The sequence below is a fragment of the Acipenser ruthenus genome, chromosome 45 (genome assembly GCF_902713425.1).
Source record: "Acipenser ruthenus chromosome 45, fAciRut3.2 maternal haplotype, whole genome shotgun sequence".
NCBI classification, from domain to species: domain Eukaryota; kingdom Metazoa; phylum Chordata; class Actinopteri; order Acipenseriformes; family Acipenseridae; genus Acipenser; species Acipenser ruthenus.
In genome coordinates, this window is record NC_081233.1 from 8,902,083 (window position 1) to 8,917,428 (window position 15,346).

Sequence of the window (15,346 nt, forward strand, 5' to 3'; positions counted from 1 at the left end):
CTGACGGCGAAGGCAGTGTTACTGTTCTATACCTTCTGTTTATATTCGTCACGGTCATCAGTTTTTTCATCACACTGATCGCTCTAATTCTGAACTGACAGCCATGGAGGGTGGTTGGATGTTGCTGACAGGCTTGTTGAAATATTGTTTGTACACTGGAAATAGTGACCCAAGAAAAAAACTCAACCAGTCTCTTATGAAGAACGGTTTAAATAAAATACAAAATTGAGAGTAGGTGAAAAGGGGCAGCTTAAAAGCCTTGTGGTGTCGGGTTTGTTTGGAGGAAGGAAGCGGAACACTGCGTTTCTGTCCCAAAAGTCCCCACGGAGATTTCCAAACCACTGTTCCGTCGACACCCGCATCTCATTTTCCAACCCCGACCCTTTTTAAAAAGATTTCTTTTCTACTTTTTCCAAGCAACTTCTAGCTGAAGCCTAAACCCATGTAGATATGCTCCTTTCCAGTTAGCATGCTAGTCTGACATCTTTATACTTTATCCAGTTGTCTCTCTTCCTAGCATGGAAGTGATGATGATGATGATGATGATGATGATGATGATGATGATGATGATGATGACCTACAGTTCTTCGATCCCTCCTCTTGTGCACGATGCATGCATGACGAAGGTCGATTCAAGGATAGAGCGATGACCGGGTTTGGGTGACTTGAGTGATATTGGGCGTGGCAGTCTGTCTCAGACTTTAGCCCCCCAGTGACCATCTTGTGTGTGGACGCTGATAGGGAAGGACTTGCCAAAAAGCCTTTCGAAGGGATTTTCAAGTTAGCGACGAGAGGTCTATCGCTCTATCCTTGAATCCCCATTAATAATTCTAATTCCACATGGATGGTGATGAATCCTTACCAAAGACCATCACTGTATTATGTGACGGGCAGTAGGCAAAAATCTAGCACAGCCAGTCGTGGAAGGCTTCCACGTGGGAGGTCTTCACTTGCGACTCTTTCAATCCTGTCCAGGACTTTGTTCCAACCCTAGCTCTTGAGTCAAAGTGTCCAGAGCCTTGTTTGAATTCAGTGACCACGGTGGTCCTGGTTGTAACAAAGTCCTGAGCTGGAAGGAATGGACTGAAAGCTCCACTGATACAGCTTGCATTGGAATGATCGGTCTCGTTCTAAAAGCTCTGCATTGTTAATGGCGCTCTAAGTATTGCCACAGATATCTAATGACTAATAAAAGAGCAATCTGGCCTCTTAATGGTTTTTTGTGGAAGTGAGTGATGGATGGGAGCAGTGACTGCAATCAGGCATGGTGCTGGCGTCCCCACTGCCTGCCTGCCTACAGCCCTGGCCCTGTGCTCATGCAGAGTTTATTGTGGTCACTTTGATGTCCACTGTGACCAGTGCCCGCTGTCTCCTTGCATCCCCAAACCCCTTGAGGCAGAAGGCTAGCAAATTATCCGACTACACCCCGCTTCTTAATGTTAAGTAGCTCACATTATAAGGACACTACTGTGTGTGCGGGGCAGCTGAAATGGGATAGCAGAGGTCAGTGTGTGCTACAGTCTATTGATCCAACAGTCGCTGCTGTGGACCTCTATTCTACTAACTCCATTTCTACTGCGTTCCTGCTTAAACATTAGTCCACCTTCTGGGCAGTTTTTGCATGCGAGGTGCCCATGTGGTGTGGTGTGAGTGTGTGTGCGCTTTACACATGTTCTGATTGGCCCTGGTCGACCTCCACAGCAAACCACCGAGGGGGAAACGAAGAAGAAGCACCCGGGCTCGCTGATGGTGTCTGTGGACCAGCTGAACACCTCCTTTGCAGGAAAAGACCGGGCCAACAGCGTGATGAGCGTGGTGACCAACACCCTGGTGGAAGGTACGTCGTGGCTGTGAAATGGGACTCGAACCCGCACTCTTGAGTCCTGTCCAGGACTTTGTTTCTGACCCTAACTCTTAAGTGTCCAGAGCTTTGTTTGAATTCAGTGACCACGGTGGTCCTGTTTGGAACAAAGTCCAGAGCTACCTTAGTGTCTTCTCTCCTTGGTTGTAATGTCAATAATCACTCGCTCACACACACGCTCACAACGGTATCCATAAAACTGCTGCCTTCTTTATACTGGAGTGTGTAACAGAACTGGGACAGCATGCTGACGTGTATCCGTCACGTAACTAACCAAGCCCCACCCCCCCTCCGGGTCTTAAAGAGACACAGGCTTGCTGTTACTGCACTTACAGCAATATACCGCACACATACAAAAGCCTGAGCCTTGGGCATGGTCAGTTATACAAGACCTTCCCGGGATCTGTTTAATGGATCTGAATGGGGGCAGATCTTAATAACCCCACCTTGTGATAAGATGTGATCAGTTTTGAGACTGTGGTCAACTTTTGGTAAATGCATGTTTAAAACCATGGGAAAACTGCAAAAAATGGGAAAACTGTTGGGCAGCAGGGGTTCCTCTTGGGTCTCCTCAAATCCAGCCCTAGCCTTAGTGACTGAGCTGCTGCTGTGCGGACGCAGCGGAGCGTTGCCTGGTTTACCATGTCTTCCTGGTTCGGTTGCAGAGCTGGAGGAATCCCAGCGGAAGTGCCCCCCCTGCTGGTACAAGTTTGCCAACACCTTCCTGATCTGGGAATGCTGTCCTGTCTGGATTCGGATCAAGGAGATCATGAACATGATTGTGATGGACCCCTTTGTGGACCTGGCCATCACCATCTGCATCGTCCTCAACACCCTCTTCATGGCCATGGAGCACTACCCCATAACCCCACATTTTGAGAAAGTCTTGTACGACGGAAACCTGGTAAGACACCCCCAAAGTTGCTTTTTTTAAATGTTTTTTTATGTTTTATTATTTATTTTTAATTAGTCATTTAGCAGATGCTTTTATCCAAAGTGACTTAGAGAGACTGGGGGGGGGGGGGGGGGGGGGGGTGAACTCTGCATCATCAACAACTGCTGCTGCTGCAGAGTCACTTCCAACAGGACCTCGTTTGTTTTACGTCTCATCTGAAGGACGTGAGGTGCACTGAGACAGATTTCTTTTTCTTTCTAATATTGACTTTCAGCAAACGGCCTTTAGGTTGTTATGTAATTCTGTTCTGTGTATTAAAGGAATGTTTCAGGTAGGCTATGTCACTGCTGCGAGATTGACGAACGACCTGTTCGATATTTTGCTCATTTTGTTGATCGAGCACTGTTACGGTGAAAGTGTCGTTGAGTATGAAGGCTCTTTTATTTCTGTATGGCTGCAGATCTTCACTGGCATCTTCACAGCGGAAATGATGATGAAGCTCATCGCCATGGACCCCTACTACTACTTCCAGGAGGGCTGGAACATCTTCGATGGCTTCATCGTCAGCCTCAGTTTGATGGAGCTGAGTCTGTCCGATGTTGAAGGATTGTCCGTGCTGCGATCCTTCCGATTGGTAAAAACAACACAAAGCTTCCTTTTCCTATGATTGTAGCTCCACTCGCAACACTGCAGAGCTGCATACAGGTCTAGGAGAGATAGCCTCTCTCAGCACTGCAGAGCGCTCTAGTAGTATAGGAAAGAGAACTCCACACTCAACACTGCAGAGCGCTCTAGCAGTATAGGAAAGAGAACTCCACTCTCAACACTGCAGAGCGCTCTAGCAGTATAGGAAAGAGAACTCCACTCTCAACACTGCAGAGCGCTCTAGCAGTATAGGAAAGAGAACTCCACTCTCAACACTGCAGAGCGCTCTAGTAGTATAGGAAAGAGAACTCCACTCTCAACACTGCAGAGCGCTCTAGCAGTATAGGAAAGAGAACTCCACTCTCAACACTGCAGAGCGCTCTAGCAGTATAGGAAAGAGAACTCCACTCTCAACACTGCAGAGCGCTCTAGTAGTATAGGAAAGAGAACTCCACTCTCAACACTGCAGAGCGCTCTAGTAGTATAGGAAAATATAACTGAATTGAAAACTTCAGAGCATTTAAAACATGGGACTAATACCCATACATCTGTTCAAATTTTTGTATTTATTTTTTCAGTATAAGTCACTAAAATGGTTGAATTAGTTATGCCAAGGTTCTGTAGAGGTGGCGCTGAAGTGTGATGTTTAAAAAGAAAACCTGTGCGTTTGCTTTTAAAACCTGCTTCTCGTTTCTCAGCTGAGAGTGTTCAAGCTGGCCAAGTCGTGGCCCACGCTGAACATGCTGATCAAGATCATCGGGAATTCGGTGGGGGCGCTGGGGAACCTGACCCTGGTGCTGGCCATCATCGTTTTCATCTTCGCGGTGGTGGGGATGCAGCTCTTCGGCAAGAGCTACAAGGACTGCGTGTGCAAGATCAACAAGACCTGCGAGCTGCCGCGCTGGCACATGAACGACTTCTTCCACTCCTTCCTCATCGTGTTCCGCGTGCTGTGCGGGGAGTGGATCGAGACCATGTGGGACTGCATGGAGGTGGCAGGTCAGGCCATGTGCCTCATCGTCTTCATGATGGTCATGGTCATTGGGAACTTAGTGGTGCGTACCAGCGGCCCCCCGAGGCTTTTCAAAATCCACGAGTCACTTACTAAAGATTACAAGTCACGGTGTTGAAAACCTGTTAGAAGCAAATACACACTGTTTAATATTCTCTTTTTGATTTTGATCTTTTTTTTAATAAGCTTTTTTTTTTTATTGGTAAAGTTTTTTTTTTTATAGTGAGGTTTAGTATTTTAGATTTTTTATTTTTTTATTTTACTATGTATCTCAATATTGTGCTCTTACTGCATTATTAAGTTTTCATGGATTCGACCGTTTCAATAACGGACCGTAACCTCTCTCTCCCCCCTCTCTCTCTCTCCCCTTCTCTCTCTCCCCTGCCCCTCTTTCTCACTCTCCCCCTCTTTCTCTCCCCCTCTTTCTCTCTCCCCCCTCTCTTTCTCCCCTGCCCCTCTTTCTCCCTCTCCCCCCTCTCTCTCTCTCCTCCCCCTCTCTCTCCCCTCCCCTCTTTCTCTCTCTCCCCCCTCTCTCTCCTCCCTCTCTCTCTCTCTCCCCCTCTTTCTCTCTCTCCCCCTCTCTCTCCCCCGCCCTGCTTTCTCTCTCCCCCCTCTTTCTCTCTCCCCCCTCTCTCTCTCCCCTGCCCCTCTTTCTCACTCTCCCCCTCTTTCTCTCCCCCTCTTTCTCTCTCCCCCCTCTCTTTCTCCCCTGCCCCTCTTTCTCCCTCTCCCCCCTCTCTCTCTCTCCTCCCCCTCTCTCTCCCCTGCCCCTCTTTCTCACTCTCCCCCTCTTTCTCTCCCCCCTCTTTCTCTCTCCCCCTCTCTCTCCCCTGCCCCTCTTTCTCACTCTCCCCCTCTTTCTCTCCCCCCTCTTTCTCTCTCCCCCCTCTCTCTCTCCCCCCCCAGGTGTTGAACTTGTTCCTGGCCTTGCTGCTCAGCTCGTTCAGCGCTGACAACCTGGCCGCCACGGACGACGACGGGGAGATGAACAACCTCCAGATCTCCGTCATCCGCATCAAGACGGGCATCGCCTGGGTCAAGGCCAAGGTGCGCATCTGCGTGACGGCGCATTTCAAGAAAAAAGCGGTGGATGAGGTGAAGCCCCTGGACGACATGTACGACAGGAAGCTGAACTGCATCGGGAACCACACCGGCGCCGTCATCAACCGTGACATGGACTTCCAGAAGAACGGCAACGGCACCACCAGCGGCATCGGCAGCAGCGTGGAGAAGTACCTGATCGACGAGGACCGGCTCAGCTTCATCCACAACCCCAACCTGACCGTGCGCGTGCCCATCGCCGTCGGGGAGTCCGACTTCGAGAACCTCAACACCGAGGACTTCAGCAGCGAGTCGGACATCGAGAACAGCAAAGACGTGAGAGCGGGGGGGGAGGGGGAGGGGGAGGGGGGAGGGAGGAGATAGGACAGGGGAGGGGGAGGGGGAGGAGATAGGACAGGAGAGGAGAGGGGAGGGGGAGGAGTGAGAATAGCCTGGCAGTGTGGAGAACAGTGAGTGTCTCAGAATGTTCAGGAACGGTTTGCAAATAAAGCTTGGCTTATTATTATTATTATTATTATTATTATTATAATTATTATTATTATTATTATTATTATTATTATTATTATTATTGTTGCCGGGGCTGCAGGCTTTCTTTTTTGAAATCCCAGGTTTTTTGGTTTTTTTTGCCCATCGTTTATAGAAGAAACCCCCTTGGAGACGCAGGCAGCGTCTCTCGACCAACAGCCCCCTGTCAGGACCTGCAGAGACACACTCAGTGAAGACAGACAAGCTCACTGCTCACACTGCACTGCTCGGGAATGTGTGCGCGCTCCAGCCAGCTCCTGTCACCTTGACCCACTTTCAGAGAAATCTCAGCACACCGGCGTGTGTCTGCGTGTGTGTGTGCCTGTGTGTGTATGTGTGTGTGCTTGCCTGTGTGTGTGTGTGCGTGTGCCTGTGTGTGTGTGTGTGCTTGCCTGCGTGTGTACATTATTCATTGTATCATTACATCACTATATTATTATTACTATCACCCCCTTGCTGGGCGCATGTCCCTGCTGCTATAGTGGCTCGTGTCGGGTCCCATCGCGTGTCGGAAACACATCAGGAGGAGAATCTCTCGATTATTCTGGATGGAGTTGGCTTTGAAACGGGGGCGGAGTTGTGTTACATTTCCAGGGAAGCTGCAGAGGGGGGTGGAGTCTCATCTCGGCAAAGCTGTGTTTCCCTTCAGGGATTTCAACTCAATTTGTCTACATTTCTCCGGTCAATAAATTATGAGGAGCTGCTGCAGCTTCAGCCTCCCGGAGACACTGAGAGAGGCAGTGGAGGAGCGCAGGAGCCAGCAGAGAGATAACAAGGAGAGCCGTCTGCCTGCTGAGCTGCCTCTCATGTACACAGCTCTTATTATTTTTTTTATCATTCAGGCAGCCTGCTTGTTAGTCCTCCAACACTGCGAGGGAAATGTACGAGTGAATCCACGCGTGCCAGCGCTAGTGGACACGCTCCCTCCACGTGATATACCGCTGAAGACGCCCGCTCTCAGCCCGTGCGTTAGGTTTTTGTGGCTTTTGAACCAAGTGACCAAAGAGATATTCTGGGATCAAGCGAGACACGCACAACTGAGCCTGAGCGATTTCGTGAAAGTCCCCTTCATCACAATGACAGCAGCGCGCTGTTCATCCTGTTTAATTGGCTGGTCGTGGCTGGTCGAGTCTGTGGCACCGAGCATGACCCACAATGCACTTTGTATGTTACCAGGGTTCAGTAACACAGCCGCTCTGCTGTTGTCAGGCGCGGCACGGTCAGGTTGAGCAGGGTTCAGTAACACAGAGAGGTACTCCTTTCCTTTCCTTCCAGATGGATGACACCAGCTCCTCTGAAGGGAGTACTATTGATATCAAGCCGGACGCAGAGGAGGTGGTGGTGGAGCAGCCAGAAGAGTACGTGGACCCCGCGGCCTGCTTCACAGACGGTGAGTTCAGCTTTAGGGTTAAAAAAAAAAAAAAACAGGGGTCAGATTTTGAGTTTTAGTTCCGTAACCATACATCACATAGAACGTTATATATATTTTGTGGAAGGTCAAATGTTTGATTAGCTTTTCATTCTATTTAGTCCACTTTACTGGAAACCAGTATTCAGCTGTGGCCAAATGATCTCGCAAAAAAGTCTACCGGAAGCCGTAATATCGCTACAGTACTATTTCATGTTAGATTTCAAAATGTCACATTTTTTCAATTGTTGTCAGTTTTTCGTGAAGTGTATGGTAAAACTACAAAGCTGTGTGTAATTCAGCATGTTAACATGACATTATTCAGCAGGTTTCGTTCGACTTTGTGAAGCAGAAAATTAGTTCTTTCTATAGGGTGTTGCCTGTAGCTGTGGTTCCATTTAACACCCTTATTTAAAAACGAGACGCCTTCACTTTGTTTTGCAAGCAGGATGGTGGTAACGGGGTCCAGGTCCCACCCTGCCCTGTGATCTCTCACTCGTCCCTCCTTCTTCTCACCAGGGTGTGTGGCGCGCTACAAGTGCTGCCAAGTGAGCATCCTGGAGGGCAAGTGGAAGCATTGGTGGTTCCTGAGAAAGACCTGCTATCTGATTGTGGAGCACAACATATTTGAGAGTTTCATCATCTTCATGATCCTGCTCAGCAGCGGGGCTCTGGTACGTCTCATCTCGGGGAGCGGTGGGGGGGGGGGGGGGGGGGGTCCTCGTGGCCGCTGTCCACGTAAGCAATACTGGCGAAGTAGCAGAGAAGAGATTGCTGGGTCGCATGGTAACAGCGTGCAGTGCGTCCCTCCCTCTCTCTCTCTCTCTCTCTCTCACACACACTGTCTCTCTCTCTCTCTCGCAGGCCTTTGAAGACGTCTACATTGAGCAGAGGAAGACGATCCGGACCATCCTGGAGTATGCTGACCAGGTCTTCACCTACATCTTCATCCTGGAGATGCTGCTCAAGTGGGTGGCGTACGGCTTTGTTAAGTACTTCACCAACGCCTGGTGCTGGCTGGATTTCTTCATTGTCGACGTATGTATCCTTCTCTGCTCCCTTTCTCCCCTTCTCCCCTCTCCCAAACTCGCCCACATTATAATCTCTTTTCCTGCTCTGCGCCTTGGGTCTACACAGCTTTAAAAGAAACACACATTGTAGCTAACAGGGATGGAAACAAGACTCCTGCTGCATAGCGGTTTCACCCGTCCCAAGTTTTGCTACGAGCTTCATTAGCCCCAGTGTATAGATAACAAGGTCAGGTGTGTCTTACTAATTCACAGTGAAACCAGGAGTGGATCAAACTGCTATGCAAGGGGAGTCTTATTTCCATCCCCTGTGCTGGTACCACACGTGGTGAAAGGAGAAAGGTGAAAGGTTTTCAAGCCACGCTTTCAGATCTAACGTGGCACGAGGCGGCGTGTTTTAAAATGAAAGTGCGGGTTTGCCGCAACGCGTGTTTCTTTCGAAACTGCTCACGGGAGCGCGGGACAGGAAAGAGCAATGGGATGGTTTGATTTAGCAGCGTCTCTGGGTCCTGCATTCGGACCACCCGCCCGCCCGCCTGCCTGCCTGGGGTTATGCTTATCACACTTTATTTTAAGTGGACCGTCCAAGAATATGCTTACACATATTCTTTCTTAATTAAAGACTGGAGTTAATGCTTCTAAGGATTTGATGTCTGCCAGGTCAATGTGATCAGGAGCTCATTGCCCATTGACTTCCAGTGTATATAGGCTACAGTATGTAACTACATGTGTGAATGTAGGTGGATTGTGACACTTCAGATAAAGTGAACCCCCGGGTGGGCCTGAAGGGGGCGCTGTGCATATGTGAAAACGATTGCAACCAGCAAGATAACTTCACAGCTCACACTGTACATATGAAGCCCTTCCATTCACCGTGCTGGTCTCAAATCCACAGTTTTATAATCTGGCGTCTGAACAGGGACATGAATATGTTGCATGAATACACATTTAGAGAGAGAGAGAGAGAGAGAGAGAGAGAGAAAAAAAAAACGCATGTTAAAACATGACATCTGGTACTAAAGGAACTTCTCAGTTTGTTTACTTTGCCTTCCAGGATGTCTGTTACTGCCTTACTTCCTGTGCCATTTTACCCCAGCATTGTCTTCAGGTGGGTCGGTGGGTGGGAGGGGGTCAAAGCATGTTATAGGCTGCAAAGTCAATCAACAGGGGAAGCATCTGGTTGGTTACTGACAGGAAAGAAGGTAGTGAAGGGGAGGGGATAATTTCATAAGGACCCAGGAAATTGCAAGACGGTCAAAAAGCATGACATGCAAACAGATTTCTTTAAGCTAAGTAGCAGGAGGCATCATGTTTTAAAGCACGCGTTTCTATCATAACTGTGAATTTGAGACCTTGACCTGAACGGATGTGCATTGCAGAGAAGATTGCATGTTTGGGTGAATGGTTAATGGTGAATGGTGACACTCTGGAGCAGACCTGGGGTCAGAGTTGCTATTGTAGTTGTGCAATTCGTAATGCATTGCCCAGGATGGATGAATGAACCAGACAGTGATGCAAACTGCATCTAAATGAGCAGAACGCAGTAGAGATAGCTGTGATAATTCATGCCCATACAAAAGCTGCTTTTGAATTGCGATTACAGCCCCCGTGAAAATGTATATATATTTTTTTTTTTAATAATTTTTCGTTTTATTTTTTCACAAATTTAATTTTATTTAGTTTTATCCGATTTAAAATAAATTGTGTTATTTCGTTTTATTACAGATACAAATTAATAATAACTCAAATAGATGTATGTAAATAAAAACAAATTTTACATCGTGTTTTACATAGATATTTACACTGCTCTACTATTGTGGGGCTGTCATAATAATTGCACATACAGCATAAAAGAAAAACGATAGGGATTGTATTTCAATCCCATTGCACTGAAGCAGGGTTCCAGGATACAACAAGCTTCTCAGTATTTAAACACCCAGCAAAGCAGATTCATTCATTCAAATTCATTCAAAACCACAACAGCATATGCTCCAAAGAATCTGCACCTCATGATTTTGTCAGCGTCAGCTGCATCCACCCCCTCGTGCTCAAATTCTTCGCAGCGTTGTTTAATTGTTATGCACGGTTTAGGCATTTTAGAAACAAACGCCTCTTCTCTTCCATCCCAATTTTAACAACTCGCTCCAAATTAATACGTCTGCGCAAGTGCTAGACAGAGCTTCCGTTTCCCTTCCGTTTCCCTGGTAACGGCTGAGCCTTGACAACTACAAGATCGTTTTTATTTCGTGTTATTTCGTATCTGTGAAATAAACATGGGGCTCTAGTTATAATTAATTGTACGTGTGTATCGGCAATTATGCTCAGTTCACTGCAGGGATAGAAATAAGACTCCATAGCACTTGGATCCATTCCTGGTTTTACTATGAGTTTAATAAGACACACCTGAGCTTGTTGCCTATGCACTGGGACTAATCAAGCTGGTAGTAAACCTGGAATGGGTGGCACTGCTGTGCAATAGGAGTCTTATTCCCATCCCTGCAGTCAGCCTCTTCTTGTGCTGAATAGTTATGGGGTGCGATCACGGAGATCTCACTGCGCAGATTATGTGCAGAATCTGACCAATTTAAACTGGTCAGATTCTGCACATAATCTGCGCAGAATGATCTACGTGAACGCACCCATGGTCTGAGGTTCCTTGTGCAGCTGCAAGGGTTGCAGGGTAATGTAGTTTAAAGCATTGGGGGGACTACAATGCCCATCATTCTTTGCCCCAGATCCAAAATGAATGAATGAGTGAATGACCGGCTGTTTGGAACCCCCAGTAAATATCAGTACATTGTATCTTTCCTTGTTTTAAGGTTGCACAGAAACGGTCTGTATTATGAGGTTACAAAGGGTAAGTCAGACTGTGTGAAGAGTGCTTTGCTCCTTGGAGTCGCCTCTTACTTCATCAGTGCTGTTTCTCTGCTGTGCTGGGATTGCCTTGCTCACTATACTGCAAAGAGTGTACGATGTTGACTGCTGTCTTCAGACGCGAACGCAGCCCCACACCTGGGGGTGTGTGTGTGTGTGTGCGTGTGTGTGTGTGTGTGTGTGTGTGTGTGCGTGTGTGCGTGTGTGTGTGTGTGTGTGTGTGTGTGTGTGTGTGTTAGATGGTTGCTGATTGCTGAATTCGTTTTAATGGCCCCTCGTTTGAAGAAAAAAAAAAAAAATGCTGTGTTATCAAAATTGATTTTAAGGTGGAATAGCAGGTTAAAGACTGAAGGAAGGTGAGCAAGAATCTTGCGGTTCCACCTTATCTTGCCGACCCGAACGGAACACTAGGGAGATCTTTTGAAATTCGCTCCGACATTCTGATGTCAGATGTTATAAAACTGAGAAACAAGCCACGGGCTTTGGAAGAGACCTGGAGTTACGGTACGGCTGAAATAAATGTAACTAACAAAACAACTCCAGAAATCATAGCCGTTTTGTACTTCCATTAGCTACGCTGATATCACAAATGTGAGTTTGGCTTAAAAGAAGCTCTCGGTTTGTGTGCCTTATTCTCCTGTTTGAACTTGAACTTCCTGGGTCATTTCACCTCAGCAGTGTCTTGCAGGTCACGTCACTGGCTGAAAGCATGCCAGTCAACAGGGGGAAGCAGCTGATTGGTTGTTGACAGGAAATTCAGCCAGTGAAGGGGGGTGGGGACAATCTCACCCTCCAGGAAGTACAAGCCAGTCAAAAAGCATGGCTTCCAAACCGTTTTCTTACCCTAGTGCAGTGCAATAAGGGGAGCGCAGTAACACAGTCCCTTAGCAAAACCTCTCTGTGTCTCTCCAGCTATTTCTCAGTTTCATTACGTCAGCATGGACCAGACTTAACATTAACATCTGTCACAGTTTAGACCATTAAAGCAGTCCAGTGGGGACAGCCTGCTGTCTTATTTAGGGGGCAGCCCTGATAATACTAACCTTCAAAAGATAGGGAGGCGTACTCAAACCGAGGTCTGGTTTTGATAACACTGTGGGGTCTTCATTCAGGAATGAATGCTCGCATGTGTGCGCGTGTGTGCGCGCGTGTGTGTGTGCGTGTGTGCGCGCGTCTGTGTGTGTGTGCTTGTGCGCGCGCGTGCGTGTGTGTGCGTGTGTGTGTGTGTGTGTGCGCGCGCGTGCGTGTGTGTGCGTGTGTGTGTGCGTGTGTGCGCGCGTCTGTGTGTGTGTGCTTGTGCGCGCGCGTGCGTGTGTGTGCGTGTGTGTGTGTGTGTGTGCGCGCGCGTGCGTGTGTGTGCGTGTGTGTGTGTGTGTGTGCGCGCGCGTGCGTGTGTGTTTTGTGAGCGTGCTGACTTTAAAATATATTTCTTTCTTTTTATTTTTGCATTGAAGTGCTGGTTTTCGTTGGGGTGTGTGCGCGTGTATATATCTGTGTGATATTCTCCAAGTTGCTGTTGTCGTTGTTGTTGTTATTATTATTGCTCGTATCACAGCTAGAAATTTCACCACCTTCCCTTTGCAGGGCGCTCGGAAGACCAGGATCAGTTCAACATCGCTTTGGCTTTTGGGGGTCAGACCCAAAATAGTGAGGTCCATGGGGGCCGGCTGAAGGTGAAAAACCCCGAGATCATAAATCGTAGACCAAGGTGGAATCTTTAGGAAACAAAAAAAGCCTTTACTGGCCCTCGAGATCCAATCCAGTCCAGGTTTTTACTCCAAGCAGGTTCTAATGTATTTAGTTGAAGCTGCAGCTAAGAGGCAATTAACTAATTTAGGACCTGGTTGGAATAAAGACCAGGACTGGAATAGATCTCGAGGGCCAGGGTTGAGTACCACTGCCCTAGTGTGTGTGTATATATATATATATATATATATATTTGATTCTAGCTCTCTTAAAAATAATAATAATAAAAATAAGTCATGAAATAAGCCCAAATAAAGATTCCACCTTTGTCAGATTTCTGTGGACTGGTCGGCTTCTGATGTTGTGAAATCTTGCAGTGTTTTTACCAAGTACTGTCGATGACTGGAAGAAGGTGTTGTTCCCTCTGTTTTATATATTTATTTATAAAACACATAAGGAGCAGCTCTTGAAAGTGCAGTGTGCGTGGCCGGCCGCTTGCATCTCTGCACCACACAGGACTCCACACGCAGGTCTAGTCTTCAGCAGACGTGCTCAGCGACTCACAGCGCAAAGTGACAGCGCATTTAACTAGTACTTACAGCTGAGGAGCAGGGGTGTCAGACTCAGCCCCTGGAGAGGGACGCAGTGTCTTCTGGCTTTCGTTCCACCCCGAGCTCTCCGTTACTTAGCGGGTCTGATTTATTTGATTAATTGCACAAATTTAACACTTATCTCCGGGCCTCAGAATGTTTCAGTGGTCTTTTTAAAAGAAAGAGAATATGCAAGCAGCTTTTTCAACGGATCACTGCATTTTTCAGGCACGCCCACTTTTTTCCAAGGTCTCTTAATTATGCCAGTGCAGTACAGTTCAGTAGAATGACCCTTGAAACCCCTCCCCCTGGTGTGGTGATTGAGTCGTTGTCCAGCCCCCTGATTTGATAATAATAACATGATGATGATGATGATGATGATGATGATGATGATGATGATGATGATGATTTGGGCACCGCTGACAATGCTTGAACAATGTCTACCTGTATTCTTTCTCTTAGGTACCTTTTATTTGTGTGTTTTGAAAATGTTATGCGGATTTTAATTCTTCTCCGTCCCGCACTGGGGGGATTCCGCAGCAGTTTAAAATAGGCAAGGGTAAGATTCTTCATGGGCTCTTCCTTCAACAGGACCCCCCCCCCCTCCTCTCCTCCCCCCCTCCCTTTTCTATAACCTGTCTGTGTCGTCTCCAGTTTACCGCCTCTTCACACTCGTATTCCCTTGTGTTCGGATCTTATGCCTCTCTCTGTCTCTCTTTCTCTCCTTTTCTCTCACCAAACACGTGTTTCCTTCTAGGTGCCGACAAGTAGAGAGCCGTGTGCCGTCTGCACAAACACCTGGGCCAGAAACATTTCTATATATAGAGATATATATATACATCTATAGCTCGATATACCTTACTATACATATACATATATATGGATATATATATATATATATGATATAGTTATGTATATTGACTCTCGTCCAGTTGCTATCCGCCAGTGCTAAGGGGCTCTCTTCTAACAGTCTGGAACCTCTTTTGCTTTTGTGTTTCAATAGGTTTCAATAATCAGCCTTATAGCTAATGCCCTGGGGTACTCGGATCTAGGTCCTATTAAATCACTTAGGACACTAAGAGCCCTGAGACCGCTAAGAGCGCTGTCACGTTTTGAAGGGATGAGGGTAAGAGAAAGCGCTAAGGAGCTGGTCCTTCTGCATGCATATGGAACAGTTTAAGCATGCTAGAACTGATCAAAACTCGGGGGAGTTTGAAAACAAACCAACAAAAATTAATAAATAAATAAATAAATCATCAAACTTAAAAAAAAAAAAAAAATCACAAGAAAATGAGAAGTCATGATGCAGCTGCCGTTTTTTTTAAATTGTATTTAATCTTTTTTTCTATTTGATATAGATAGATATATTGCATATTATTATTTTCCCCTCCCCGGCTCTCCCTTCTTCCACCTCCTGTTTTGCTTCCAAATTATTAAATTGCTTTTGTACTTTTTAAGAAAAAGAAGGAATAAAAGGAACAATAAAAACATCCAACCAAGAAAAAAATAAAAAAATTAAACAAACGAAAACAGAGGTGTAACCAAAAAAAAAAAAAAAAAAAAAAAAAAAGCTGCCTCATCACGTTTTGTGCAATTTTTATGAAAAAAAAAAAATGATCAAAAATAAAGGAACACTCAAGCCACATGCCATGTCGTCTGGAGAGCACTGCACGTTATTTGGCGTGTTCTCAATTCGCTTGGCTTCTGCCTCTTGTATTTGAGAGGATCCCTTACCAACACCCCGCACCCCCTCCCTCCTC

At 46.7% G+C, this 15,346-nt stretch overlaps 1 protein-coding gene across 1 annotated transcript in view; it reads left to right on the top strand.

Moving 5' to 3' along the window:
• The window catches only part of LOC117401048 (sodium channel protein type 8 subunit alpha), a gene marked incomplete in the record, with an annotated part of 60,279 nt that overhangs the window by 32,926 nt on the left and 12,007 nt on the right, over positions 1-15,346 (top strand). Inside the window, 9 exon segments of the mRNA XM_059013437.1 lie at positions 1,702-1,837; positions 2,527-2,765; positions 3,217-3,390; positions 4,100-4,456; positions 5,320-5,790; positions 7,276-7,390; positions 7,928-8,082; positions 8,273-8,446; positions 14,590-14,712. Coding sequence (XP_058869420.1) covers positions 1,702-1,837; positions 2,527-2,765; positions 3,217-3,390; positions 4,100-4,456; positions 5,320-5,790; positions 7,276-7,390; positions 7,928-8,082; positions 8,273-8,446; positions 14,590-14,712 — 1,944 coding nt within the window.